At 41.9% G+C, this 25,926-nt stretch overlaps 1 protein-coding gene across 2 annotated transcripts in view; it reads left to right on the top strand.

Annotated features, from left to right (window-relative positions):
* tle2b (TLE family member 2, transcriptional corepressor b) overlaps positions 1–25,926 on the top strand; it is a 78,503-nt gene that overhangs the window by 43,458 nt on the left and 9,119 nt on the right. Inside the window, exons 5-14 of one of the 2 annotated variants that reach the window (XM_070831661.1) lie at positions 7,125–7,187; positions 10,011–10,085; positions 12,050–12,227; positions 13,345–13,361; positions 15,964–16,104; positions 17,662–17,715; positions 22,378–22,545; positions 23,018–23,177; positions 23,908–24,074; positions 24,913–24,989. In XM_070831661.1, the coding sequence (XP_070687762.1) occupies positions 7,125–7,187; positions 10,011–10,085; positions 12,050–12,227; positions 13,345–13,361; positions 15,964–16,104; positions 17,662–17,715; positions 22,378–22,545; positions 23,018–23,177; positions 23,908–24,074; positions 24,913–24,989 (1,100 nt within the window). Of the gene's footprint in view, positions 1–7,124; positions 7,188–10,010; positions 10,086–12,046; positions 12,228–13,344; positions 13,362–15,963; positions 16,105–17,661; positions 17,716–22,377; positions 22,546–23,017; positions 23,178–23,907; positions 24,075–24,912; positions 24,990–25,926 lie in introns of both variants that reach the window. The other variant, XM_070831660.1, reaches the window with a different exon arrangement.

Here is a 25,926-nt window from a genome sequence, read left to right as displayed (position 1 = left end):
TGTGTGTGTGTGTGTGTGTGTGTGTGTGCGTGTGCTTGTTGGTCTCATGCTGGGAGGCTCTGCTTGCTCTGCACACAGCTCTTTGTATGTGTGCTCTCCTCTGCTCTGTTTGGATTGGTTTTCTGTGTGCCCTTGTTGCTTTTGTGTGTGTGCACGACTGTTTGTGGTGGCTTCTCTGTGTGTGTACTTGTGTGTGTACTTGTATTTGTGCGCACAATCCCGAGAGCGCACGTGTGTGTGCCTTTTTAGTGCTTTTGTGTGTGAGTGTGTGTGTGTGCGCGCGTTTCAGTGCTTGTGTGTGCTTTGCTGCTCCCCTTCCTCTCCATCTCCCTCTCTCTCTTTCTCTGTTTCCCTTCCTCTCCTTCTAGAATAGAGGGGCCATCAATCAGAGGCAAGGGGGATAGAGGAAGGGAGGGAGGAGAGGAGGAGGCAAAGAGGAAGAGAGGAGTTGGCTCAGCGCCAGGGAAGAGGAGCTGGCACACTGCCCAGAGGAGAGCAAGAGAGAGAGAGCGGAGAGAGGAAAACAAGACTGAGCAAGAAAAGAAAAGCGAAGGAGGGCGGAGGGAGATTCTGAGAGAGAAGCAGGGCAGAGAGATAGAGCAAGAAGGAGAAAGAAATGAAAGAGAATGAGAAGGAGGGCAGAGAGCGAGAGCAAAAGAGCACGGCCAAGTGCACTGAGGGAAAACGGAGCAAGAGGACAGAGAGAGAGATATTTATATATATCTATGCAGTGGAAGTAGAAAAATGAGCCAGCAGAAGAGAGAAAGAAGAAGGCTGATTGTGTGGAGAGAAAGAGGAAAGAGAGGAGGAGGTGGGGGGGAATAAAAGAGAGGAAGCAGGAATGGCTGCTTTCATTGAACAGCTCTGTGCCTACAACCCCAATCAGTGGGTGATTAGTACGTCACTGGTTACAAATATTTACCTTAAACTGTTCACAGAGGGGAGAGCAGCCCAATTAGAAAGCAGGGGACAGAGATAAGCTCCAGGTTTGTTTGTGTGTGTGTGTGTGTGTGTGTGTGTGTGATACGTACACTCCCTCTGACTCCTGGAAGTAAATGAGGGTAATCTGCAGCCATTCACATGCAGTGCACAGACTATGAGGCACTATAACATTCAATATGGCCAAAATCACTCCATAGCATACACACTACATTTAGCTGAATCCAATAATTAGCCTTTGATATATGTCAACATCGAGGTAAATAGACACCGCATGTGTCAATGATGACAATTCATCTTGAAAGTATCAGAATAAATGGCTGCAACTAATGATTATTTTAATTTTCAAGTAATTATCAAGCCATTTTTTTATTGATTAGCGGTCTATAAAGTGTCAGGAAATAGTGAACAATGATGATCACATTTCCTAAAGCCTAAGGGGATGTTGTCGAATTGCAGTCCAAAACCTCCAAATATTCAGGTTTATATCATGTAAGATAAAGAAAAGCAGCACATCCTCACAACTGAGATGTTGAAACTACATAGTGTTTGTATTTTCTGCTTGAAAAATGACATACACGATTAATTGATTATCAATATTCACCTTTAATTTTCTATTTATTTCTGTTTCTGTTGATCGCTCAACCAGCTTACTGTTTTACCTAATTGAGTGCTTACTATCTAGGACATAGTGAACAAGAAAATAATTTTGGACACAAGTCATGACTGCTGGACTGTGGTGCATACACATTGTAAATTTTTAGACAATAATTTATTCAGGGCATCAGTGGAATACTGTAAGCCTTCATTTGTGGATCACCAAAATTCTGAACAAAAATTCATGAAGGTCAGACCCTCAGAACTCTTCCACTTTGCATAACCCTCTTTCTATCGAGGTTAAGTAGAATGAGCGTGCTTGTTTTTTCCCCATCAACATCATGCATCACATTCTCTCTGTGGCACACTTTCACCTCTGAAGATGCCTCTTACAGCTGGTGTCTTCTACAAGTAGAGGTTAGGTGCTTTGCTCAACCAAGGATTCAAACTAGCAACTACTCCAGTAACAAGCCGGAGAGAGTGGCTAGGAATAGAAATAAAACCGGAGCTAGGAGAGGAGAGAGATGGCAGAGATTTTTGTTGAGAGCAATTAGAGTGTGTAGAGGAGTGGGGTATTACTCACACACACAGCCCCCCGCCCCCTCATAAAGCTGGCTCGCTCAGCCGTAGTGGGACTCAGAGGCTGGCACAGCTGGCAGCACCCGAGCACACTGGGCACCATCTCCCTCCTCCCGTGCCAATCTCAACCCATGCTCATCACATTCAAATTCACCAAGCTTTATTGGCAAGATGAACGCAGTCACTGTTGCTTGCCGTCATGCTGGGAGACCAAATACAATGCTGATCTTTCACAGGGAAGTGGCTTCCCTGCTGATCTAGTTCAAGTTCACTTTAGTGTCATGGGTGAAAAGTGTACAAGGAAAGTCCTGAGCTGGTTTTCTGTCAGTTCATCTCTCCTTTCGAGCTTGTCTGTATTTCTGACCTGAAGTACAAGGCACTGCATATGAACTTCCATATATCACTTTTTAGCTAATACAAGCCTGTCATATGCTGCAGTTACACAACGCTGGTCGCCTTCTCATTCCAAGCCTTTCAAACAAAACATCTAGGGGGCGGATATTACTCCAGTAGGCCCCCCCCCATCTCTAAAGAAAGCTTTGCCTATGTCAGATCAGTCAGACTCTGGCTCATTATTAAAAGAAAATTCCACGTGCAGATACTCTGTTACACTATTCATCTGTGCAGGCTCATTTTGTGAGTGAGTGTTATTATTTTCTTTTCTAGTGTACCCACTGCCTCATCTATCCACCTGTCTCGCCTGTTTCTACTTCAGTTAGTCATTTACTACATTTCTTTTTGACACCCCTCACAGAACAGGCAGGAACGTGTTGCATTTGCGCTGCGGGTTAAACATGTGGGCGGAGAGAGAGCAGCAGCAATAGCAATACCAATTGCAAAGTAAGTGCAGGAGAATGAGTTTTCCCAGTCAAGAAAAATTGAGAATTATGTCTCTTGCGCCAAGCACAGCGCTTGTCTCTGCATTGCATTCTGGTCCACTGAGCCGAGTGTTGGTATAGAAATTGGTTCTGCTGCCTCTTGTACTCTGATGGATTTCTTCCTGATGACAGTTGAATGCAGGTGCAAAGTGTTGGCTTTATTGCTGTGACACCTAATATGACCTTTATTTTTTTATGTTTAGATTTTCATGATAATGAGCCTGTTGGAGGTCACATGATCTGCCAGTCAGTAGAAAAAAATTTAAAATTATGCTCATGTTTCGCCTTGATATTACCCATTGTTTTCACATTTCCTCACTTTACTCCAACTCTCTAATTCTGCCAAGTTGCAGAGATGTCTGTTGCTTCTTGTCTTCTCTAAGTGATTATTATCTTTTTAAAGAAAAGGGATTTGTTGCTAGACTTTGACTAGACCATCCAAGATACACAGTTAATGTAGAAAATATATGATTTCCACATGATATTATTATTATTAGTATTTTAGATTTTGAATGTATGTGTTATATTGATATATGCATTTTTGTATGTGTGTAGGAGTGTGTGTGCTTTACCTTTTTACACATTTCAGGTTGTGTCATTATGCAGCAACAAGGCACTGTGATCATATGAACGTTTTGCTGGTTGTGATTATCATCTTGTCAGTGATCTGACGAGACGACAAGTCTGAGCACGCTCCCACTATGTGTGTGTGTCCCTCAGGCTCCGACAGGCTAATATGCGCCATAGCCTCTGGAACAGGCTGTCCTTGTCCGGCAGTTCGTTCTATCTTCTTCCTTGTCTTCTCCATTTTCTCAGTCTCCTCTATAATTACTTCCTATTTCTATTCCTCCATCTATTTGTCTATTTTGGGGAACAATTTAGGATATTTTTTGCTCGTGTAAATTAAAAGTTGTTGTGTCCGCCTTTCTCTTTCACTTACATTTTATCTATTTCACTTAAAAGCCTCTCTTTTTCTGTTTCTCTGTCCCCTTGCCATTTGGCAGCTTATCTGCCCTCAGGTGTTTATTGACCAGCCCCCTCTCTTCCTTTGTATCTACCCATCCATTCATCCCTCCATCCGTTCATCCCTCCATCCAGTCACTCTATGCCAGTACCCCCTGGTGGCTGTGCTTTGGCAGGGCTGTGGAACGAGACTGTGCCGTGTTGTTTCTGACGCCTGGCCCAGCTCAGACTGCTTCAGCCCAGCTCACTTACACTCTGTTGTTAACCCATCCGCTGTTTGACATCTTCCACTCACAGGACCGTCCATGGAGTCGGTGGGATGCCATAATGCTGCAGAAGTTGATCAACAACATTATGCTGGTGTAGTGAATTTATGAAGCATGTACAAAATATAAAATGATTGTGGTTTCTACGGTTTAACTCGCAATAAATGATAATAACGGTGGATCAAATAAATCAGTGTAATGTGCTAAACAGCTTTTAGCTTTTAGTTTACAGTCTGCATGGTGCTTATCAAAGGTTTACATTATACAGCCAAAAGCTGTATAATTAGATTTACATTATATTTACCACATTTGAGAGATGTGATGTAATCCCAACATTTCTTATTTTCTTACTACTATATTACTGTACACCGAATGTGACTAAAATCATTCATCAGTTCATCAGTGTCATCATTGGCCACTCAAAGAGATCCATTAATCAATTATCTAATTACTTCAGAACTTGTTGTGCTGAATTAATTTTGTTCCTGGTTAACATTTTGCTGTCAAGGCCATGCAAAGTGGCTGTTTTTTATTCCTGCCGTAAAGTTAGATTAACGTTATTCCTTTTTGAAAAAAAACACTGAATTTCTTCTCTGATGGTTTTTGAGCAAAAAGCTCTTTTGTTTGAAGTGTTTGTTTCTTCTTCTCTGTTCAGTTACAGTTATTTGTATAGCTTCACTGAAAGTTATGACCACCTTAGAAACTGTCTTATGTCCAATTCTGCTTGGATCTGACTTGTGGCCCAGCATCAGTCCTGTCAGTCCGGCTTTTATTTGGCCAAAACTCAGCTAGGTCATCTGAATTGATCTGTGGCCTGAGGCCAGACTATTGTTTGGTAGGCAGCAATGTGGTGTAGTTGCAGAGCTATAACTGAGGGGAGAAGTTGTTGTTGATACAGATTAAAATAATACAGGATCGGTGAAATAAAGGAAACATGCATTATGTATAGTATATCCTTGATGTACAATGTTAACATTTGTCCCAAGAATCAAATAATTTGCACTATAGATTAGTGATCATTGATAAAGAATCTTCCCTTTGTCTTATGTTGAGCCATTTCACAAGTTGCTGTTCATGTACAGTAGGTCTATTGATCCTGAAAACCTTGTCAGGGTTGGCCATCTTGTGATTGTGATGTTTTTTGACAGCTAACCTTTCCCACTTCAATGACGTGAGGCAAACAGGGAAACAGATATATTCATGAAAGGAACCTGTGAAGGCTACCTGCTAACTGCGGCTACAAGGCCACGATGGCCAGCTCATACAGCCATTCTTAGGGGCTGTCGGGATTTTCTCTGTTAAGAATGAGTGTATGGACCATATGCAGGTCCCCACTATGTGACTGCCTTATGCCTCGTTTTATTTTGAGCAGTTTCCTATTTTAAAAACTCATTGTCTTCTGTCATCTCTGTTCCTTTCTCTTGCTGTCGCTTTACTCTCTATGGCCAATACACACATACTATCCACACTCACTCACTCACTCACTCACTCACTCACTCACTCACTCACTCACTCACTCACATGTATACGTTGACGCATGTATGATGTGATAAGACTTTGTCTGTCCTTGGAACAGAGCTGTGTGTCTGTTGATAGCCAGTTTATGAAGTCATGATGATACTGGCAGTAATTGACAGGCTGTCTGTGTGTGTGTGTGTGTGTGTGTGTGTGCCTTTGCATGATGGTCTACTATATGCAGTCCCGTCAGTCATTGCACGGCCCTCCATTGCCCCTTTGCTGTCTTTCTCTCTTCTTCTCCAGTATCTTCAAGTGCCAGAAACATGTGTTAGTGAGGATAGAGGGATACAGAGAGAGAAAGCAAAACTAGGGAGAGGGAGGAAAAATGTATGTCTACAGTAAGGCCGTGGTAATGTGTGACAGCAAAGTAACAAAGAAAAAACAGAAGAGAGGGACTGATGTAAGAGGAAGAAAAAGGGCAGCTGAGAGAAAGGAGGGAGGATAAATTAAAATGGAAAGAAAGGAAATAATATAGAAAAATAGAAAGATGGGAGAAAATGAGTCAAAGCGAGCAACCGGGGGGAGAGAGATGAGAGAGAATGTGAGGGGGAGAGAGATGGGAGGAAGAGGATGAATAGGGTAATAATGGCCCAGTGTGAGAGCTGTTGTAGAAAAAGAGAGAACGGCTGAGTGAAGAAGAGAACAAAATGAGGCTGAGGGCACTCAGACAGATAGAATTAGACACACCGCAGAGGTTCAGTGTGTGTGTGTGAGTGTGTTTGTGTATGTGTGTGACACAGAGAGAGTGTGTGCTTATGTTTTTATGTGTTTGTGTGCTTGCACTGTGTGTGCGGGCAGCTGTATTCTGCGGATGGCTGCTACGTTCGCCACGTGTACGTGCGTTTCCACGTGCACGTGTCTGTTGGTGGTTGGGGGTAAGAAAGAGCATTTTTATGGATTTCGCGAGTTTTAGGAAATGGACAAATGCAATGGCACTGAACAGCTGTGTGACAGGCGGAAAGCTTGTGAGAGTGCTTGAGGTGTTTTGCTTTTTGTGAATGTGTGTTTGTTTGCTCACATGTTTGTGTGTGTGAGAAGGAGAAAGAGAAGAAGAATGAAGTAGGTAAGAGCATGTGAGAACAAGCCAAATGAGAGTGTGATGGTGCTAAAAGACCAGATGATGACTGGAGCCCCAGTGCTGCCTCCATCCTTCCACCTCTGCCGTTCACTCCCACATTTCCCACATTTGTCTTCTCTTAGTCTCAGAGTTGTCACTGACCAAAGTCCCTGCTCATTAGAAAGGTTTTTTAATGCAGCAAAGGCTTAATGTGCTGTAAAGGTTCATCATATGCTCTGTTCATTGTGTACTTATTACCTTACGCTTAGCGACATGATCATATATCCCTTCCTCTCTCCTTCTGTCTCTCTTTCTTTCTAATCACAGGCAGAGATTGTCAAGCGTCTCAGTGCCATCTGCGCTCAGATCATCCCTTTCCTCTCTCAAGAGGTAAGTGTCACCATTGCCAGCCACACACACGCACGCCTAAACACAAAATGTACACACACACAATCAGGAGCCAATTATTCACAGCCCAGATTTATATCACATTTTCTTTGCATTCAGAATAATAAATAGACCAGAATATTGCGCACCAAGCAAGTTAAAGAGAAAATAGAAATTCAGAAGTTTTCGTTTAATTGACAAATCAGTAATATGTGTGCTCAAGCTGAATAAAGTGTAAAATAACAGAAAGATTTCCAATGAATTGCAATGTAATACACTCTAATAGGCAACAAAAAAAAGTGAAAAAATGTCATTCATGGCTGAAACTGTGTCAGATGTGTTGATTCAACATTACATCAACGTCAATTTTGAGGCTGCAATGGTGGAAAGTAACTAATTATATTTACTTAAGTTCTGTACTCAAGTACATGTACTTTTAAGTTTAAATGCATGATTTTTATTAATAACTGAGTATTTCTACACTTTGGTATTGCTATTTTTACTCAGGATCTTTAGATCAGAGCACTTCTGCCACCATTGTGAAGCTGTAGTTTGTAGTGTGGATTACATTACTATTAAAGGTGTAGATATTAAACATGCACTACCTCTAATTTACCACACAAAAGTGTTAATCAACATAAATCTTTTAAAACAGTGTGCAACAGAGCTCATCAGCTTTCAGGAATTTCTTGTCAATTTCCTGTGTGGGCATTTAATCTCAATTATTGCAAGCTGCTTTTAAGCCTCTGTGTTTGAAAAGCAAATCAATCCACAAATCTATTGATACCTTATCAAACCCCCATTTTACCAAATATATCTTAATTAAGCACAACATTTGTAAAGTCATTAGCTAAAAGAAATCAAAGCAAACTTGTAAATTTGGCTAATTATTGCACAAGGGTGGGACTGGTTTACAACCTGCTGAATAAGCTAGATAGAGCTCAGTCCTTTTTATTGTTCATTGCTTTGTTGGCACAAAAAAAAATTGGCTCATAATTGAAATGAGGGCACAACGATGTTAGAATGAGGGAATTATCTATATCAGTTAGATGAAAAACAAACTCTCAGTCATCATGTCATAACTATATATGTGTGTGTATATATATATATATATACATACACACACTGTTGCCCATAAAGTTGGAATAAAATGTTTTTTACCTCTTCTCATGAAATGATTGTGACAATGTGATTTATTCTAGATAAATAAAGTGTATATCTTCTCAACTTTATTGATCAAACTCTTCCAAACATATCACAGTGAAATTTAAACCACAATTAACATTTGCAAACTGTGTATTCAGGCTTTAACAAAATTGGGGGTATTGAACAATTATTCCAACTTTATGGGCAACAGTGTATATATATAAAAAACACTGACAAAGATGGTTTATTATTCTGGTGAATACAATTAACATCATTGCGTCATGATTCAAGCAGCTTTTTCTGTTTTTGAAACATCACGTCAGCTGATCTCTGTGGCACTAATGATTTAATGTCTCACTGTGTGAACATGTGGTGTGAGGTGCGTCACATGTGGTCCAGTGGTTTTGTACCACAATAATCCATACAAGGTGAATACTGACCTTAAACAAATCCCCACACGTATCTGTGTCACTGGAAACAATACAGAGCTACTAATGACAACTGTATAAGATTTAATTAAGGAGGCTCTCTGACTTTAAGAGTAATATCACATTAGATTGTTTTCAACATTTAGATTCCATTATCTTTAAATTAAATATAGTCCCTTCTTAAATTTTGCTTTGGGCCCTCTTATCATTCAGCAACATTATAACCATTTCTTTGTGTGTGTGTGTCTCCATTATTTGCTTCTTAAAGCTATTTTAATTTATATCTGCTTAATACAACCTAAATAAGTTAGAAGAGGATTATTGAAGTTAAAGTTACACTATTCTGTATTTGTGTGTGTGTATGTGTGCTGTTCTCGTGTGTGCGCTGGTTGTATGTGTGTGTGTGTGTGTATGTGTGCTGTTTTTGTGTGTGCACTGGTTGTATGTGTGTGTGTGTGTATGTGTGCTGTTTTTGTGTGTGCACTGGTTGTATGTGTGTGTATAAATTCGACTGCAAACCTGCAGACACACTTCTTTTTGTCTGTGAATGTGCACTGTTGAGTGTGTTCCCTGGAGACAGGATGGTCACAGCTCAGTTTGATCAATATTGACACTGTGTGTGTGTGTGTGTGTGTGTGTGTGTGTGTGTGTGTGTGTGTGTGTCTGTGTCTGTGTCTGTGTCTGTGTCTGTGTCTGTGTGTGTGTGTCTGTTTCTGTTTCTGTGTCTGCGTGTGTGTCTGCGTCTGCGCGCGCACTTCTGCACACATGCATATTTGCATTTGTGTGACTGATTACTGACGGGGGATTTTGTGTAAACAGAACTGAGATTTCAGTTAGTGTGGCTTTGAGTGTGTGTGTGTGTGTGTGTGTGTGTGTGTGTGTGTGTGTGTGTGTGTGTGTGTGTGTGTGTGTGTCTGGCTGTATGTACAGAATGTGTGTTTCTGTTTGTGTGACTTTTCTTTGTTTTTTGTCAGTGTTTGTGTTGTCTCAATGCATGGCTGCTCAATCAAGACATATACATTTATAGACCCTGTAGTCACAATACGAGAGTTTGGCTCATGAGATGGTTCCTGCTGTATTGAAAACTGACTGTACATGCAAATATACATTATTTTTACTTAGCACTATATGCTGTAACATCCAGCATGGATAATAATGCATTGTATCCTGCCTTTCTCCTCTTCTTTCTGTGGCGTTGAATGTGTATGTGTGTTTATATACTCTGTGTGTGTGTGTGTGTCTGCGTGTGTAGCACCAGCAACAGGTGGTTCAAGCAGTGGAGAGGGCCAAACAAGTCACCATGGCTGAACTCAATGCCATTATCGGGGTGAGTCACCTCCATTCGCCATGACAACACACACACGCACACGCATTTGCACATATCAACTATAAGCATGCTCCCACCAATCGGCACTGATGAGTCAGCTGATAGAATTATTTCATCACTGGTCTATAAATATGCAGATCAGAAAAAAATTATTGTCAAATAGGTGAGGCATTAACATAAAAATCACTCAAGATGTTTACATTTACTGTTTGTGGCCCAGATGGTGATGTTGATTAAGCTCAATCTAGATTCAGTCAGGCAGCTACGATTTCACTTGCAAATGCTGGAGATCTTTCATAGCTATTAACGCAGCTAATGTACAATATCAAAGGGTTTGTTTTCTATATGAAAACTGGCCTTTTGAAGGCTTAATTATTGATATGTCCTTCATGTACTCTATACAGACAGAGCCAACCTGTCACAATCAGCTGTTAATCAGCATCTCATCCAGAGTGTTCCTGTTCTATAAAACCGAATGAATAAGTTGTAGCAGCGACAACTGCAGCAGTTTATAAAGCTCCCAGCATCTAGGTGTTAAATTAGTTGCCGATAGTATAGAGAAATATATAGAACGTGAACTAGCCATGGCAGCTTATGTCTCTTTGCCTCTTCTCAAACATGTTTAAGACGAGAAAGAAATCAGATCAGTCAGTTCTAATGTTGTCAAAGCACTGATCACATTACTGTCCACTTACTGTGCTGCACAACAACAATGTGGTGTACACTGAATTAATTACACCTCAGGTTCTCAAACTCCACACTTGCATTTAATAGCACTTGATCCACTGACATAGGACAACATAGTATACAACCCAGGCTTGTGTCTGCATATATGTATTTTTGTATGTGCACACACACAGACACACGGATGCTCCTGAGTGCTCTAGTAGATGGGGCTTTCCAGACCTTGTCGGAGCACTGATCACATTACCGTCTACTTAAAGCCCTTTGTTCCTCCCAGCACTACAAACACTGCTGTCTCTAAGGTGTGTGCCTGCGTGGGTGTGTGTGTGCCGAACACACCAGCTTGACAAAGCAACACACAAAAACACATCATAATGCTCCCTTCAGGATAATAGCCTTTCTTTATCTGTAGCTGCTCCTTTACTCTCCACTCTCTCCGTCCCCCATCATCTTCTTTTTCCGCTTATTCTTTGTCTTTCTGTTCATTTTCCTTCTGGATTTTCTCATCTTTCCTTTTGTAATCTTTTATCATTCTCTTCCTCTTACTATGGCCCTGTCCTCATTTCTCCTCTCCCATTGTTTTTTTTCTATGTCTTATCTTTTGCTCTCTCCACTGCACACTTTCCCTCCCTCTTCCTGTGCTCGTTTACCCTCACTACCTATCTTCTCCCTCCTGCTCATCTAATTCTCCTTCACTTTTCATTGCTTTCACCATGATTTCCCTCTGTTCCTCCCCATCATTTACTCTCTGACTCAAACATTTTCTTCCATCTCTTTTACCCTCTGTGTTTTCCATTGGCTTCTTTCTCCATTTTCCTCCTCTCCCTTTTCCTTCATAATAAATCCCATTCATTGCTTCACTGTTTTCCTTTTTGCCTTCTTCCCATCTCCACTTCCTTTACTGCACTTCACTTCCCTGTGTCCTCCCTGTCTTTCCTTTTCCTCTTTCTTGGCCTTGGTGTCCATCTTTCTCACATCTTAATCCACTAATCCATGTAACATCCTATCTTCCTTCATCTTATTTTTCTCTCTCACTGTTGAGCTTTCTTTGTGGATTTCATTTCATCTAACCCCCCCCTTCACCTATCTCTGGCACCCCCACTTCCTCCCTCCTAACTTTCCCCTCCGCCTTCTCCTTTGTTCTTTGTCACTTTCTCCTACTTATTTCCTATATTTCGTCTTTACCCTGATTTTTTTTCTAACTACCCACCGCCTTGTATGACACCATCCCTCTCCGACCCCTCCCTCCCGGCTCCCTCCTTTCCCTGTGGCCACAGCAGCAGCAGCTCCAGCACCTGTCTCACCACGCCCCTGGCATCCCCCTGACACCACACCCATCGGGCCTGTCCCTGGGCGCGGGGGGCTCAGGGCTCCTGGCGCTGACCGGAGCACTTGGGGTCTCAGCCCACCTCGCCTCGAAAGATGAGCGCAACCACCTTGACCCCGAACATCTCAGAGGTGAAAAACTGTAGACTTTTAATCCTTATCTATCTTAATCTAGATCGTCTTTCTTTTCTCGCAACTTACAGTCAATAGCATATTATATACATCATTATATATATAAATCATTGTACTTGCTTTTGCTTCGGGTCAGTGTACACAAAGTTTGATTATTCAAAATCATTTACACTATTGAACATATTGAGAAGACGTTTAAGTGGAACACAAGTGAGGTAACTGTAAGAAATTATCCAGAGTCAAATCATCAGATATCACAAATGCAAGAATGATCTTTTTCTTCATAAGATGTTTGTTTTTGCTGCATGTGCGTGTGTGCATTTGTGTTTTTATTTCATTTTAATGTTTTGTGCTAGAATAGTCACAAAACAGCTGCAGAGCAAAAAAATAAATAATTCTATCATTTAAGAAAAGAGAAAATGCAAAGCAATACCATACATTTTTTAGCAGGCAAAGGTGTAATTTGTACAGAAAGTCACCTTTTGGACTGAATTTGAACTTCCTTGTTTAGATTGCTGTCATAATATGGACAGACGTATTCATGGCGCCTGTGTAAATGCAGGAGAAATAAACTTTTATTCACCCCGATAGAATATCTTATCTTTGCGCTGTGTTTCAGGCACCAAGCCAAGAGAGACTTTCTCATGAATAAACCCAGAGCTATAAAAAAGAAAAGAAGGAATGAGTGAGAGTAGAAAGGAAGAGAGATAGAGAGATTAGTGTGTTCATATTGGCGTGTTAAGCATCTGTGTGAGAGCTTATGCATGTCCGCAGCTGTGTGTGTGTTTCTGTTCCTACATACGAGAGGAAGAATGAGTGAAAAGATAGTGAGCGTTGAAAGAGGCAGCAGGGGAAGACAGCGAGCTTTGTCTGGTTTTAGAACAGAGCGAGGGAAAGATAGAGAGGAGACTGGAATCAGGCACAATAGCGGGTTTGTATCTTTATTAGAGAGGAGCAGTCGTAGTTCAGCCTAACCTTGGCTGACTGGGGGGACTGTTGTTATTATAATCGGGACTGACGTCAAACTTTCTCTCTTTTCCCCTTTACTCCTCTCCCTCACTCTGTCTTTTCTCTCTACTCTTGTTCACTTTCCTTACCTTTCTCTGCCCCATCCCAGAGGGAGCACCCAGCAGGGTGAGTAGTTGTGTAGTGCGTTCAGTATATTCAATGTGTGTGTGTGTGTGTGTACATGTGACAGTGATAAACTGAGGGAAATGGAGACGCACTGTAAAGTGGCCTCTAAAAAAGGCTGTGTACTGCTGGAGCTCAGCCAGGAGTAGCACAGCTCAACACCAGCACAATAGCTGCTCGGTGCTATCAACCTTGAGCCTCTCAAGGTTTTCTACATCACACTAAAATCTGAGCTCACAGCATTTCGCTGTTATCTGGAAGAAAGTACAAATTGAGTGAATGGATGAACGAGCAACTGTTTGTTTATCAGCACCACAAATGTTCTGGTAATCTATAAGATTTACAGAACAAGTGAAAGGATTAAAACCCAGTTAATGGCAAATACTTCCCAAAGCATACCAGCTAGTGTCTGTAGAAACAAACCGCTCTTGCTTAAAAATGTTTATTTGAGTATACTACGCATCCAGTACCTAAAATATCACCAACAGGAGGCCCCTTAATGTCTGATGTCAAGAGGCACCATATGTGTTATAACAGATCACACCACTGAGATCCATTTGAGAAGATGTTTCCCAACAGAGTCAGCTCCGTTGTATCGTTAATATTTGGTGCAGACGTGCACTACTGCCAGCACTGTAGGGCAGGTGATTGGGGTGGGGGGTGGGGTTGTGGTTGTTTTTTTTTGTGTGCATTCTATTAACTAGTGAATCCACAGTACCAAAAAACCAAGATGTGTTTCATTATGAATGGAAGAACAATCTGAACAGTCCATGGCTGTTTTGTTTTAGTGTTGTCACTTCAAAGACAGCATCTTGACACCTTGACCTCTAGAAAATATGTTTTGACAGTCCGCTTATGTCCAGCATCTTATTCCGTAGGTACAATAAGAAGCTTTGTCAGTGTTCAGTTATTCAAACCGAGCTGTTTGAAGTTCAGATACAACAGTTTCTAAATTAGGTGTGAAGGTGAGATGTGACAGGATGGTGACTCAAGTTACGATGATTGATGGGGGGGAAAAAACAACATCCATCCTTCGAAAAGACTAAATCAACATGCAGTGAAACATGTAATGTATACAGGTATTAATCTTGCCTCACAGGTTTTGCACATATTTTATGTCATTGTAGTTAAAAGTCCCCGTAATCGCCTGGAGAATTAATGCGGTGCAACTGGGCTTATTGAAATTCAGCGGACGTCTATGATTTGTCCTGTTCTCCGTGGCTGCTTTATGGAAGCCGTATGAACACTTCCTTACTGTACTGGCTGCAATGGACAGCTGGCCTTCATCAGTGTAACTGTTGATAACACGCAGAGAGAGGGAGGGGAGAGGTGGTTAGAGGGAGATGGAGAGTGAAATTGGAAAAGGAGAAAGAGAGAGAGAGAGAGAGAGACTAAAGAGGAAGGGGGAAAAAAAACAAGAAAAACAGGGAGGGAAAGGTTGTTAAAAAAATGCCAGCGAGTCTTTGTTCTGGCTTTTATTGCGAAATGAAAATGATTTAAGAGCGCTACTGACTTAACTTTCCCTCCCTCTCTCTCCCTCTATCTGCAATGAAACCCTTAGCATAATTTAATTGTTAAACACAATGCTGATTGTTAAGCACCAGGAAAATATTTCTCATATGAGTTGAGGTTCCTGCTGAACTTGGCCAAGCATTACAGCGTTTGGGAGGGGAGGGGAACGGGACGGAGAGAAGGCAGGGGAGAGATGCATATCAATTGGCATTTGTCAGCGAGCCACGCACCAGTAAAACAAGTTGGAATTTCAAATGGAGGGGAAGAAAGGGACAGCGAGAGGAAGTTAGGAGAAGAGGGAAGAAGGCGGAGGTGGAGAAGAAGAAGAAAGAAGAGTGGGAAGTTTGTTGAGCTGCACTGAGGTCCATTGTGTGGTTTGTCCTGCCCTCTGTCCAGCGCTCCTTCCTGTCAGCCCTGTGGGCTCCTTCCTGTGTGACTCATTGGTGTGTTAAACCCTCACTGTTCTTGTCCTCCCCACAGGGGGACAGAGAATGACAAGTGGCCCTCACCGAACCTCTGGCCGCTGCGCCAATGCAAAAGCAACACAATGCTTTGATCGGCTTTTTCTGAAAGCTGAGCACCAGGCCAGGCTGTATTGTAAATATGCCTGCACAGCTTTATTGCCCAATAATGAGAGTCATATTTTACATGACGACTGGTGTGTCGCGGGGAGAGCACTAATTAGCTTTATAGGCTGTCTTGTGTGCTTCTATGGCTACGTCTTAACCTGTGCTTACGTCTGCTGTTCTTGTTGTATGTGTGTGTGTGTGTGTGTGTGTTATGTCATCATGTGTGTTTTTATGGAGCTTTCTGTAAATGTTTGTTACTGTCCAGTGTGCTTTTCCTTGTCTTTCCCTGAGCTTATGTCCACAGAATGAGTGCGTGTGCATGTTACTTCACATTGTTCCCGTACGCCGGTCTGTTTTATGTGTTGTGCTTCGTTTGTGAAAAGATGTACTCAGTTGTCTGTTGTTACATTTCTCTGTCAGATGTGTCTCCCGATTTCTTCACCCAAGCTTTCATCACCTGTCTTTTCTGTGGCAGTATTAGTTGGTGTGCTCATACTTTTATTTGTGTCCTTGTCTTTCTCCAGAGTAAGTCAGTGTCATCAACAGACAGTCAGCCCGCTGAGGAGCGCCAGGGCCCGTCAGGAGGCTACTCCTCCTCACAGGGAGGAGCTGAGGCAAAGAGGAGGCGCTGTGATGACAAAGAGCCCCTTCCGCCACACTCCTACGTACGTGTTTGTGTGTGTCCTCTTCCTTATAACATGAGATACAGTAAGTTGAGCTTTGATGCTTTGAAGGAAACGGAGTAGTTCCAGCAGCACATACAGGATATAACAAGAGAAAATAAACATAGAATATGTATATTCAAGGATTCAAGGATTCAAAGTGTTTATTATCATATGTACAGTAAGGAAACATGTTTCCCTGTAAATGCAAAAATAATTCAAATTGAATTAAATTAACAGTGCTACTGATACGGTTTTACAAAATAGAAAGCCTCGTATACACGCCAAAGACGTCACAACGTGCATGTGCCTGTGTGTGGTTTTGTGTGTGTGTGTGTGTGTGTGTGGCATTGCCCGTGACATTATAGGCCACACAGGGGTGAGGGGCCCATGGCCAATTAGAGTCTTGTTTGGTTTGGATGGGCCCAACGGGGAAGAGCAGGGAGCCACAGGCGATGTAATGCCAGCAGAGAGACGGCCAAGGCAGATAGCTGTAATGCATTAGATGGCTGTGTGTTTGCAGTCTGGAGAATTGATTGACAGTGGGAGTCTGTCTGTGCAAGATGGCCTCCAGCTAAATCAGTTTGGCATCAGCAACAACAGTCCAAATCTTCCCATTAGTTCAGAGGAAGAACAAGCACAGATAGTTTTTCCACTTTCTGAATGTTTTTCCTCTTTTTCTGTCTGTCGAACCGCATTACGGCTCCCATTTCTCTCCCTCTTTATCACCGTCTCTCAGTTTCTCTACTCCCCCCTCTCACTCTCTGTCTTCTTCCTGTTTTCTTTTCATTTGTATTCCATCTCTCATTTCTAATTTTCTCCCTCTTTCTCCATTTAGCCTTTTCTCTCTGTCTCTCTGTTTCACTGTGCCTCCTCTCTCAGTCTGTCTCTGTATTTTTTGCTCTAGGAATAGACTGTAGACATAGCCCTGTTTTGGCTCTGTATAATTAGGTACTGATGTCACTCCACACTGATGTCAATAGGAATATCAGGCCATGATCACATCAAAGCACTGTTGCCATGGTGACAAAGTGCCATCGTTCTCACCCCCAGAAAGAGAGAGAGAGAGAGAGAGAGAGAGACAGAGACACAGAGAGACAGAGACAGAGACAGAAAGAGAGAGAGACAGAGAGACAGAGAGAGAGAGAGAGAGAGAGAGAGAGAGAGAGAGAGAGATGGCTAGACGAAGAGTGAAAATGTGCTATAGATGGAGAAAGAGCAACAGTGTGTGTCTGTGTGTGAGAGATCGAAGTAGTGTTTGTATGAGGGAGATGTTTGGTGAGAATATATGGTGTGTACTATCCCTGTGTTAAATGTTGCATGGTGGACAGCGAGTGGAAGGAAGCAAAGAGCTGCCTGAGATATTGATATATCGACCCGTGTGTGGACTTGTGTGTCTTTCTCTCTTTATTATTAAAGTTCTCTATGTACACATCCAGTATACTGTTTCTGTGGGCAATAGTGGGAAAAAAACATCTAACAAAACAGCTGTCTTATCTTTATGCATATGGAGAAATCTGGACCCTATTTTATCTTTCTCATGTCTTCTTTGCTCCGCAGGACAGTGATGGAGACAAGAGTGAAGACAATCTTGTAGTGGACGTCTCCAATGAAGTAAGTCTGTATTTAAATGATTTTTGACATATTTAAAGTAGCTGTAATAAATGATTTATATTGATAGTAGATCACATGTCTTTTTTCATGTGAAAGAGTCTCTTCTAGTGATGAACCTACACAGAATTACCGCCTGACTTGACAGCATTTTAGCAACTTCAAGCTTATTGTTTGTTTTTTTAACAGCCAACAATTTTACTGTTTGGTTTGCTCTCACTGGTCTCATCAGCCTCATTATCCCACTGTATACACCCTGATCAGTCTGACATGGCAGACAGACAAAGTTAGCAACTACCTGGTGAACATATTGGAGCGCATAGCAGCTAAAGAACCAAATGTTTCCCTCAGAAGTTGGTGAAGAACAAAACAGAGTTAAAAGGAGAATAAATTAGAGAGGTGGCCAGAAACACGACGCCAAATGAATGCTAGTGTTTCTCCGTGTCTGCTAGATGAATAAGCAACTTTGCGAGCAAGTTTGCTATATTGACTTAAAAGGTGACAATATGCCAATGTTTTACTCCCATAAGTCCAAAAGATCAGTTACTGCAGGTTTAGCATATCCTTTTGAGGTGAACAGCTTTATCTCAAAAGTATCTAAATAACATCACCTGTAAAGCTAATTGGAAATTTATATAAAATAATCTGTGGCCATGCCTGGTTTTTATTAGTAAAAGATTTATGATATTTGGTTGCCCAGTATCAGTCAGCAAAGTGGAGCAGTGGTGAGCCATCAGGGATATGTGGGTTACTTTGTCTCATCATTGTTTAATGGCAAAGTGGATTAATGGGCCAGTCTCCCAGAAACGTCATACACTGGTGACTACACTTGCAAAAGTCAGAAAATGTCCCATCACAAAATAGTGAATAGCTTTTCTTACATCTTTAAAAAGTATATTGCCTTCACTACCTGTGTTTACTCACAATTTTCCATCTCTACTATGGAAAATATCTAAATCACTCACAAAACTCACAGTTGACACACTCTCCCACACGCCGCCTCACAGCTTCGTCCTTGTGCAAGAGCTGCACATCAGTGTTACATAAAATATCTTTGATTTCCTTACAAAGTCACAAGTTACAAGCAGCCTTTATCTGGCAGAAGCTCTCTGACACTGTTGCAGCCCACACATGAATAAAGCATGAAACCAGCATTGGGAGGACCATTGCTCTGGGGAATAACTATAGCTGTACTTGCCACAGCTTGGGACCTCCCTCCGCCCTCTGCATAACCCTGTCTGTCTGGCTGTCGATAGTTCAATTTAACACGCAGATGTGTGTGTGTGTGTGAGTGTGAGACAGAGAGAGAGATTAGTTTGAATTCATTTTATTTTGATTTTAACTGACAAATTCATTGTTTCATTTTTGTGCCCTTGTAATCTTTTGAGAGAGATTTGCTCTTTTTTTTTGAAAGATGGTCATCTTCATTTTTGCCTCATTTAGTTTCCGGCTAAGTTTCACCGTTTTTGATAAGTGTGCCCCATGTGGCTGTGTTTTAGAGAAAGCCACAAGTACACATAATTGGGTAATTGCCCAAGAATAAGCATAGTCTTGCTGTACTAAAAAATTAATGGATCTAAAGGGATAGTTCAGCTTACTTGAAATGGGGTTGTATGAATTGCTTACCCATAGCCAGTGTATTACCCACAGTAGATGTCGTTCTGTATGTCTTCAGTTTGAAGAAACAGGCAGGGGTATGTGTACGAATGCTAGGCAATGTACCATTGTGAACAGGGGCACAAACATCACAAACATCAGTTTAAGTGTATGCTTTATTTAGTATATTTTTAACGCTTCACCTTGCACCGCATGTGGTGTGATGCTTAATTGCTCATCTCAGATGGGAAACTGGAGCTGCCTCAGTCGGGTAGTTTGCTTGTGTCATTATGTGCCTTTGGTGTTTTAAATTGTTGGTTCTGATCAGAACTAACGTGTAAGCTTGTTGATCAAGGCAACGTTAGTCCAGCAACTCCCATGTTGCACAAGGTAAAAGTACAGTCAACAGAGTCTGGCGGCTTTGAAGTGAGAGAGAGAGAGTGGCGTCCGTTCCCCATTTGTAAGATAAAAGCGATCAAAATATTCTAAATAAAGCGTACATTTAAAATGACACAGATTTTTTAGATTAGTCTTTTTTTTAGGGTGCTGAAATACGGTTTTCTGCTGCAGTACACTGCTTAGCATCCATTTTAGACAATTATTTCCATTATTGAATAATCTCACAGTTGTTGAAAAAAATATTCTTTTTCTTATTATTGAAAATTTTCACATCTGAAAAGCTGCAAGTAGCTTTTAGCTGGAGTTTCCATCAGTAAGCTAGAAAATTACATAAATCAATCAAACACCTGCAGATTAGCCTCATTTTTTGATGACCCACAAATCACGTAATCATTTCAGCTCTACACTCATACACACACAACACGTCGTATTTTAGTTCTTGTTTTGCTTGCTAGATTGCTTTTATTAATGTCAGTCATCTATACGAACCTCGGCGTGTGTGTGTGTGTGTGTCTGTGTGTGTGTGTGTGTGTGTGTGTGTGTGTATGTGTGTGTGTGTGTGTGTGTGTGTGTGTGTGTGTGTGGATCTGTGAAATGTGAAACGAGTCAGCAGGTATGTAGCTAGTTCAGCTTTCCGCTGCAGTCTTCTTGTAAATAGGAAGAGCGTCTATGTAAGCTCATTATCAGCCGCCGCTGTTTGTGTTCTCTACTTGTGAACCGTGCCAGTCCACACACACGCACGCACACGCACGCACACGCACGCACGCACGCACGCACACACACACACACACACACAGTCACATTCACAAATACTTGGTCTGCCTATCTCTTCTCATCTGCCTCTTCTGTACATATTTTTCTACTCTTTCCAGCCTCTTGAAGCCTCCATCTCTCCACTGCCTTTTCTTTTCGATCCTTCTTTCCCACCTCTCTCACCCTGCTCTCCCCCCCTTTTCTCCTCCCTTCTCTCATTAGATAACTGCACTCTGGTTCATTTAATATATGCAAAGCCGTTTATGCCCCTGGAATATTTTAGTTCTTTAAATACTTCACGCAGTGTACCAAAATATGTTTTATCTAAGCCCTCTGTATTTTGATATAGCACACAAAAGCGGAACCGGTCTCTTGTGTGATTTGGAAACTGGTACAAAAGCAGAAAGAAAAAAATGTGACAAATGTGGGTAATGTCGGAAAAAGGGAGAGGATTTCTCTGGTGTATGTGTGCGTGCATGTACTACAACTATCCTTGAGAGAACCAATTTGAGTTTTAGACCATGGGAGTGAGGACAGTTTTGGGAAGTTAGGACATTTTGGCTGGTCCTCAGGTCCTACCAACTTCAAAGGGCTGTTAAGACTTGGTTTTAAGATTAGAGTAAGGGGCTGGGGAATGTGTTATGTCAATGAGTGTCCTCACAAGTATAGAGGAACAAGACTGTGTGCGTGCATGTGTTTTGTAGAGACTGAACATCCATGCAAGCCTGTGGGTATGTGTGTGCATCTGTATTGGTCCATGAGTGTGTAAACGTCTGTGTGTATGTGGTTATTTGAGTAGATGATCGTGTGTGTGTGTGTGTGTGTGTGCGCGCGTGCGTGCGTGCGTGTGTGTGTGCAAGTGTGAGCGCCCGTGTGTGTGTGTGTATGTAAGCACTAAAATGTCTGTGCTGATCACTGTGACCCAGTGAGAAGTGCTTACTCCAGCACTCTGTTCTGCGGGAGGCAGCGCTGGCTCAACAGTGGCTCCAGTGATGAAAGCAGCTGTAACAGCAACATTATCTCCAGGTCCATACACTTCTGTAGCAGCGACAGTGACAATCTCTACTGTTTCATGTAATGTTCCCTCAGCTCTGAGCTCCTTTACAAATCACAATACAGACCGGGACACTTGTGGTTATGTTGTATGCATTAAGTAAGAATCCGCAGCATTTTACTTTACTACTGTAACATAAACTATGCCTAGTTACTGAACCCTGCTTTTTAGCTGTTGCTGACAGAAGAGATTTGTTTGTCTCTCGCAGGGAGAGACAGCTGTTTTTTTTTGCTTAAAATGAATATTAAAGCAAAGTAAAGAAGGAACAGGATAGTTATCCAGAACAAGGATGTACCCACGATGGCTAAAAATACAACATAGTATACTATAAAGACAATATGTGGTTATTCTGGGCTGCTTTTGTGGGGGCACATTGCTTCAGGTATGGGTGAGACAATGAAATACCATCCAGGAATTCCAGGTGGAGTAATAGAGCTGAGTTTATAACATTACCAGGAAGGATTTTCCAGCAGAAAATTATCATTTTCTGTTGCATCAATAATGAGTTGGCAGCATTCATGTTAAGGTCTATGTCTGTTTAAACAGCATTACATACTTGGGTACCTTCTATTGTTGGCAACATATAGGAAGTGATGTGCAAAAACACTATATTAACCCCCCCCCCCCCCCATCAAAAATGTCAGTAATAAAGAATTGCAGAATGCTAGTGTAAGTGCAATAATCTTATCTTTAAAGAGAAAATGACATAGTGATGAAATGCTGTAAAATGGTTTCTGGGAAAGACCGAAATGGAACAACAAAATAGTGAAACATTGTGTGACCCTCTGACACTGAAAAGATAGAAATGAGCATAAGTTTACACAGAACCTCAGATCGATCTTCTATCTGTCTTTGTCATTCAGGAGCCCAACTCTCCTGCAGGCAGCCCTCCTCACTCCCCCCATGGGAACGGGCTAGACCGGGCCCCGACCCTGAGGAAAGAGCTCCCAGGTGCCTCAAACACAGGAGAGGCCCCCTCCACCCCAAACCCCCGCAGCCCCACCCCAGGGAAGGCCAAGGACCCGGCACAGGTAAGACAGATGGATTCTCAGGGAGCTGCTGCACTCTGCTGACTACTCTCTCTTTATATTATTATTACTTTAATTTTATCTATATATATTACAGTAATTTTCAACATGTTTAATGAGACTGAAGATTTTCAGCCTTTTTTGCATTAAAATGGTATCCTGTTTCACCATGCTGTTTTGCTTTTGGAATAAAAACACTTGAAACTAGTACACCCATAACTATTGTACTGTAACTTATGCTTGTCTTATTAAACTATGTTGAGAAGCTAAGTGGTTGTCAGATAGAGAAAGCTGTAGCTGTTACAGCTGCTGCTCCAGTGCCAAGACAGTCTTGTCTGTTCATTTATCTTAGTCCAAGAGTGACGGATAGTCATACTGGAGGTTAGTATAATGAAGGAGGGGGTAAGTATGATAAGCCATGTGTTTAATCAGCCGTGCGTTTGTTTGTTATATTTTTTGGTTGACTTCTCTAAAGATGGATAAGTCCCAGTCTCCGTTGTCCAAGTCTGGCACCCCATCCCCGTCCCACCGTGAGGCCCTTACCCCTGGAGCACCAGGAGCCCCAGGAGCCCCTGGTCCCAGCACCTCCTGCCTTCGTCTGGTCAGCAAAGCAGCATCCAGTGCAGACCCCCTTGGTGAGACTCGCCTGACTGTTAAATGAGCTTCATGAAGTTTATCTCAAAACCAAAAAAATCTGACTTTTAATATTGTAAATGTTGAAAAAGGAGCTTGCTGAAACATAACAGGCAAAAACTGTAATGTGGTGACATCATCACTTACCATTTTACTTTCTAATGTAGTTGCTCGATAAAAGCTCATGTGTAATTTTTAAAGTAAACCCAGCAAGCTGGACCAATTGAATCAGGCTGTCATGACACTGGTGGGATTTGGACCTAGTCCTCTTCTGCCCTTCATGCCATATATCCTCTTGTCCCTCTGTTTTTCCATTTCCTCATTTGTGTATGAAATGACATTACTGTTACGTAGTCATGCAGTAGTTAGTTGCAGATAGTTTACTATTTTGTGCCATATTCTCATGATTTTGTTTGAAACAGATTTAAATAGAGCAAATGCCCATAGGACTGGCATTTTGAATATTCAAAACCACAAGAAAACAGTGAGTCACCATTGTGCTCCTGAGCAAGGCTCTTATCCACTATCTGTTCTTCCGTGGCCAGCAGTGGCGACCATTGTCATACTTGACAGCTCCCTGGCCTGAAACTTTGTAGGTATATAAATACATGAAGTTTGATGAAAGAAAGAGATTTCCATTCTTCTCAGCCCCTCTGTGACTGTGTTGTGCTTGTGTGCTATGTATTCCCCACTTTCTTTTCGCCCTTAAATCCCTCCTCCCTCCCTCCCCAGCTCTCCGCAGTCCCATGTCTGTGCCCGGTTCATACCCGGCTCATTTTGGCGTGGTGTCCCACGCAGGACTGAACGGGGAGCTGGCCAGCCCAGGAGGCTTCGGTGGGGCTCTAACTCTTTCCCCACAAATCAGCGCAGCAGCCAACGCCTACTCCCGAAGCCCCATGGTGAGTAAAGGCCAAATTGTTCTTCCCTGTCAAGATTTGATTAATAGTTCAGCTTCAGATCTCACCCTCTGACTGCCGTAGCACATAGAAGAATGTGTTCTCTGTTATCAGGTGCATTCATTACACACTCAGACTTAACATGTTCACATTCTCTAATTCACTTTGACAGAGAGGAACAGTCGCAGAGAGGAGAAGTTTTGTAATTAAAATATCTTAATCTGATCACAAAATTCTAACCTTTGTCGTGCTACTGATAAAAGGTTGTCATCAACATGGTCCATGTCTTCAGTGTCAGTAAACACATCCAACATCAGAGACGTAAACGTAAACACAAAGCAGCCCAATCAGTTTTTACAGCATCCTGCAGCCCACGAAGCTTCGACATTCACATTCACATTTTTGTTGATGTGCAAGGGATGTTGTGTAATGTAGCTACAGTGTGTAGCCTCTGCACAGAGCTCTCACAAGACTACAACATAACTTAAGGCAGGATGTTCACTGCAGTGCCCAGTTCACCACGCTGTGATCAGTCTGGGGAAAGGCACCATGCTCACAACATCTCATGTCACGGTTTTCAGAGAGCGGACTGTTGTTACATTCTGGTTTATAGGGGAATGACCTCTTCAAACTATTATAATGTCATATATCACACAAAATTTTCATCTCTTAAAAGCACATAGAATAAAAAGATAAATACATTTAGTTTAATTAATTTGCATACAATTTACCTACAATTTAACCTACAATTTTAGTTTAATTAAGAAATCACATGGTGCATTTTTTAAATAAAGTCCTTGTCAAGCTGTTAATGGTTTGTCCGCTCTTTTGCCCCCACCAGGTGGCGTATGACTCTCGGTCTCACCTGAGGGCCCCAGGGCTGTCCTCCTCTCTGCCTGGTTCATCTGGTGGCAAGCCGTGAGTTTGTACTTCTGTAACGCTTGAACGTATCCTGTGCACAGATAAAGTTCTGTGGAGACCCACTATGGGATTAAATATCAATACAGGTGACACAAACTGTCAGTTTGTAAAAGTTTCGATACTTGCAGTGTAGTCCTTAGTTACACACGGCAGTGAAACAGTTAATTTTTTCTTTTCTCTTAATAGTGATTTAAGAAAAGAAATATGTGAAAGCAGAGCAGGGTAATCATGTCAGGCTAAGAAAATGGTTATATCCAGATGATTGCACATACTTAAATCAAGACGTGCTCAGTGATAACCCAAAATATTTCGCTTGGATAGGAATCCAAATGAGTAGCAGCTCCTCTTAGCTGCTCACTTTAGTTTTGTCTACACATATAGAGCTTCTCAGTGTTACACATTCACCTCGTCTAACACCTGAACGACCTGAATACTTAAGATTATGTGGAATTAGAAGTATCCAAATCACCTTTCCTTTCTCACACACAGTCCATCCGGCTTTGCTGATTGAAGCATTGTGTTGTTTTTGTCATTTGTTGCAGAGTAGCAGTTCATTCTTGCACTACTAATTTGTAATCATAAAACAGCCTTGGCCTCCAACCGCTTCAGTATTGATCGGCCATTAGCAATGCCACACTGACTCTGCCCTGTAATACAATCTGCCATTATGCATTCCCGCCCACAGCTACAGTGAGCCAAGTAATTGCCAGAATTCAGGCAAATATCACTGAGGTTCCGAGGCCATTATGGTGTCGTGAGATGCCACAACTGGCACACCGACTTGTGTGTGGTTGTTTGTGCATTCTGTATATTTATCTGTTGCTCCTCTGCTTTCACTTGGTCTTTGAATGATTGATTAATCCACTCTTTGACACATTTCTCTAATCCTTAGATCTTTTTTGCTGTACCTACTAGTCCAAACTCTTTTTATTTG

This window comes from Pempheris klunzingeri, chromosome 6 (assembly GCF_042242105.1).
Source record: "Pempheris klunzingeri isolate RE-2024b chromosome 6, fPemKlu1.hap1, whole genome shotgun sequence".
Classification (NCBI taxonomy): domain Eukaryota; kingdom Metazoa; phylum Chordata; class Actinopteri; order Acropomatiformes; family Pempheridae; genus Pempheris; species Pempheris klunzingeri.
Note: the sequence above shows the minus strand (reverse complement) of the source record. Positions and strands in the feature narration are given on the sequence as shown.